Below are 4,143 nucleotides of genomic sequence, written 5' to 3'. Positions count from 1 at the left end.
CCACAGGTCTTTCCTTTATCGCTCTCTGTGACCTTAGTATTTGTGGCTCAGGGTCTTAAGTATCTTTTAATTTCATTGAAGATAGAGATTATTTTTGCTTCTTGGTTTTTGTTTGGGATGATAATATGAGAAGAGAAGGGGACAAAAAGGCTTATTTTTTGCCAGCTTAAAACTGTTTTTGTCTGCTTTTTTTATTGCTAGTTGTACAGGTAGTTCATACTCTTAGAACCAGGAATCTCTTTCCAGAAGATTCATTCTAAGGAAATAACACAACTCAACAACACACACCATAAAATACATGAAGATACTCTTGCCTTACTAACAAGAGCTGAACAGTAAATCTTATTTAAAACCGTAGGAGTATAGCTAAATAAATGATGGTGCATTGGTCTTATAGTACATTACACAGCCATTGAAAAATACATATGTAAATGGGGAAATGCTTAAGATCTGAAAAAAGGATACAAAATTATATATATATGATAGAATTGCAACTGTGTTTTGGGGGATCAAAACTCAAGGAGAAAATACAAATATTAAATGGTTGTAGTGAGAAGGTAGAATGCTGAGTTGATTTCTTTCCTTCTTTTAAATATTTTTGCTTTAATATAAAAAACAACATACAGGCTAAATCTGTGCTTGATTACTGGCATATTGTTTCAAATGAGCTTAACTTAGTTACTTTTCTAATAACTGTAAGTGTTGGCTGTTGATTTAATTCAGATACTGGTTGTATATTCATCTTAGACTCAAGATTAATTGGAATGTATAATATTTCACAGTCACATTAAAAGTAGAATTCGTGGTGAAAGCTGTTGAGTAAATCATTGTTGGTGGCTTCATCGTGACTTTACAGGGAACTGCTGGATGTGTGGACTGAGCTACAGGATATCCATGATGCACATGGCTTGAGATATCAGTGGGGCGGCTCCCATAGCAACAAGAAGCTTTTGTGCTCCTTGGGAATAGACACCCGAAACATTGTGAGTTTGTTAGTACCTTGGAAAATCCTTTAATTAACCTTTGGATGTTTTTAAATTATTATACTTCTATTCAAGCTGTGATAAGCTAGTTCCTCAGAAAAATAAATATTAATTGGTTTAGATGTTCATGTATTTGGAATATGCCAACTTTTAAACATAAATCTATCTCAGTTTTTCTCCAATCAATATTATTTTTAGAAAAAGTTGTTTAGTGTTTTTCCTTAACTATAAAATTAAAGAATTGGACTAGGACAGTGGTTCTCAACCTTCTAGCCCTTTAAAGTTCCTCATGTTGTGACCCAACCATAAAATTATTTTCGTTGCTACTTCATAACTGTAATGTTGCTACTGTTATGAATCGTAATGTAAATATCTGATATGCAGGATGGTCTTAGGCGACCCCTGTGAAAGGGTCGTTCGACCGCCAAAAGGGTCGGGACCCACAGGTTGAGAATCTTTGGACTAGGAGATCAAAATTACAACCCCATATGGGCAATTTGACAATTTCTTCAATTTACCATTTTTGATGTATGTAATATAGCATTACAAGCATATTTTGGAAAGTATTTCATTTTATGACAGATTATTTTCTAAATATATGCTCTTTCTCTCTAAAACATGTATAGCTCTTCACGGGCAATAAGAAGCAACCTGTTATAGTGCCCATGTATGCAGCAGGATTGGTAAGTATAATAATGTTTTTGTGTGTATTATCATTGCTGCATTTATTATATTAAATCATTTACATTATATGACATGTATTTTAAGGGCATTTAGTATGAGAACATTAAGGGAATAAATATAATATCATTTTTGATGTCATAAATCCCTTTAAGCCTTGATTTGAGAATATTTTTTATATTCCATTAGTTACAGACTTTTGGTTTAGATTGAAAATTACTTTTATCTTAATACTGTTAGTGCTCATAACTCTTTGTAAAATGCATTTCTGGATTTTCTCTTTTTTCTTGTATATTTTTCTTCTTTTTTCTAAATTGCTTTCAAGTAGAAAAAGCTAAAATATCTGAAGACTTAGATACCATTTGTGTTAATCCAGTTGTGATCAATTTAAATAATGAAACTATAGATGTATATAAAAGCTTGGAAGTACAAAATTATAGTAACAGAAAATGACCATGATCCATCATTGGTCCTTAGTTTTACCATTAATGTTTTAAATGTGTTGAATTTTGTTTTTGTTTTGTTTTGTTTTTTTAGATATGCCAGGTAGTCCAGGATAACTGAGGAATTTTCATTCTGTACCATACCAAGATTCAGTCACATTTTAAAGTTGGATTTGTTTGCGTTTTTGGTGTGTCATTGAGTTATTGGTGAATTAAAATGTCCTATCTATTAAACTAAAAATATTTAAATTTTTTTTTGCCAATAACTTGAAAATAGTATATTTGAGAAAGAAAAAATAAAGCTAAGGAACCCTTGGTGTGGAATATAAATTTTAGCTCTTTATGTGCATGTAAAAATGAGTTTGCTGTGGAGCTTGACCTTTCTTTAATCTAAAATTTTTTCCCATGAATAAGCTGTAATTATTGATATTGAATTGGACCATTTTGCTTTGTTCTGTTTTGTAGTTTTGTTTTGTGGAATTGGACAAAAACTTTTCTGCGTTCATTCTACCAGTTTCTGTTCCTTAATAAATAGTTATCTTATATTTTCAAAACACCTTGATTATCCTTATACTCTTTTCTGCTGTAGATAAATATAATCCAGAATATTTATTTAAAGTTTTGGTTATTTGTATTTCTTTTTTTTTTTTCCCTCAAGGAATAGCATACCAGAAGTTGTTGGTGTTACTGTCATATTCTAAGTAGGAAATATGAATTTTATTTATGAGAATTTTCATTCAGCAATAACCAACTTAATGCTTATTTGTAGACTCATCACATTAGCCAGTTCTTGAAGTTTTGTGAGAGGTTAGAAATGAATATTTATGCTTTATTTTGCTAACTTAATTACAATCTTTGTTAGTAATAATTTACTATTTTTATAAGATTTTAATTCCAAAGTTGATTTAGTGAATGCATCATTTTCTCATTCATTTTAGTAATGCTTTACATTTAGAAACTTACTCTTTTTCATATCTGGCTTCAAATTTTAATTATGCCTTAATTTTTTCCATGGTGCCTTACATGTGTGCGATGTTCAATATATTTTGATCTCATCTGGAGGAATAGTATTTGAAGTGATCATTTAAGTCACTGGTTCTTGGACTTTAATGTGAAGTGCTTGGAAAACTTGTTAAAACACAGAATGCTGGGCACCACCCTCAGAGTTTCTTATTCAGTACGTCTGGAGTGGGGCTCAAGAATTTGCACATCTAACAAGTTCCCAGGGGATGCAGAAACTACTGATTGAGGACTACTTTGAGAACCACTGGTTTAAGTGATAGTTCACATTAGAAAAGTTGGCTAAGACTAGTAATTGCCAAATGCATTGTCTCCTTGTATAAGGGCACAGTTATGCAAGGGGTGTTGAGCATGACTTTTGCTTTAGGTAGCTTATGCTCTATATATTTGGAGAGGAAGGTTCTAGAAATTTACAGATTCTAACGTTATTAACTTAGCAGCTTTGATTTTGCATCCCTCCCCCCTTACCCCCCACTCCTTTCCCAGTAGTAGGAGATTTTTATTTGGTCTGCTTGATAAATACTCAGGAACTTATAAAGTATTACTTTTAAATGTGTAAAAGCTTGGCTTTTTTCAGGACAGTAACTCATTATATTTAGTGTTTGGTAGAGTGTTGATGCAAAATACTGATTTTTTTCTTTATTTCTACATCCATTCCAAATGTCTTTCTAACTCAAAAAGCATATTAGATTTTACACACCTAGTGGAACATGTACTAGTAAGATGTTTTCTCCTCTGAAATGGTTGTGTCTCTGCTTTGCCAGTCCAAAGAACTAAGTATTAAGGTTCCCATATTTTATTTTATTTTTTAATTTCATTTTATTTTTTAAAGTATTAAGAATAGTAGTACATAGGTCTCCTTTTTCCCCCCATTGACCTTCCCCCGGCCTCCCCTACCCCCTGCCCCCCAACCGGCACATAAGGTTCCCATATTTTAGTTGAGCCAGAAATAAATACTAGATTCCCATTGAAGCATGTAGACATCATCACATTATACAGTGTGTTTTAAAATTAGC

General features: G+C 32.2%; 1 protein-coding gene across 4 annotated transcripts in view; it reads left to right on the top strand.

Moving 5' to 3' along the window:
* The window catches only part of AFTPH (aftiphilin), a 62,752-nt gene that overhangs the window by 35,353 nt on the left and 23,256 nt on the right, over positions 1 to 4,143 (top strand). For 3 of the 4 annotated variants that reach the window (XM_006778537.2, XM_006778538.2, XM_015557909.1), the window contains exons 4-5: positions 857 to 983; positions 1,610 to 1,666. In XM_006778537.2, coding sequence (XP_006778600.1) covers positions 857 to 983; positions 1,610 to 1,666 — 184 coding nt within the window. Of the gene's footprint in view, positions 1 to 856; positions 984 to 1,609; positions 1,667 to 2,201; positions 2,664 to 4,143 lie in introns of those variants that run through there. The other variant, XM_015557910.1, reaches the window with a different exon arrangement.

The sequence above is a fragment of the Myotis davidii genome, unplaced genomic scaffold, assembly GCF_000327345.1.
Source record: "Myotis davidii unplaced genomic scaffold, ASM32734v1 scaffold6, whole genome shotgun sequence".
Lineage (NCBI taxonomy): Eukaryota > Metazoa > Chordata > Mammalia > Chiroptera > Vespertilionidae > Myotis > Myotis davidii.
This window is presented reverse-complemented; position numbering and strand designations above follow the sequence as displayed.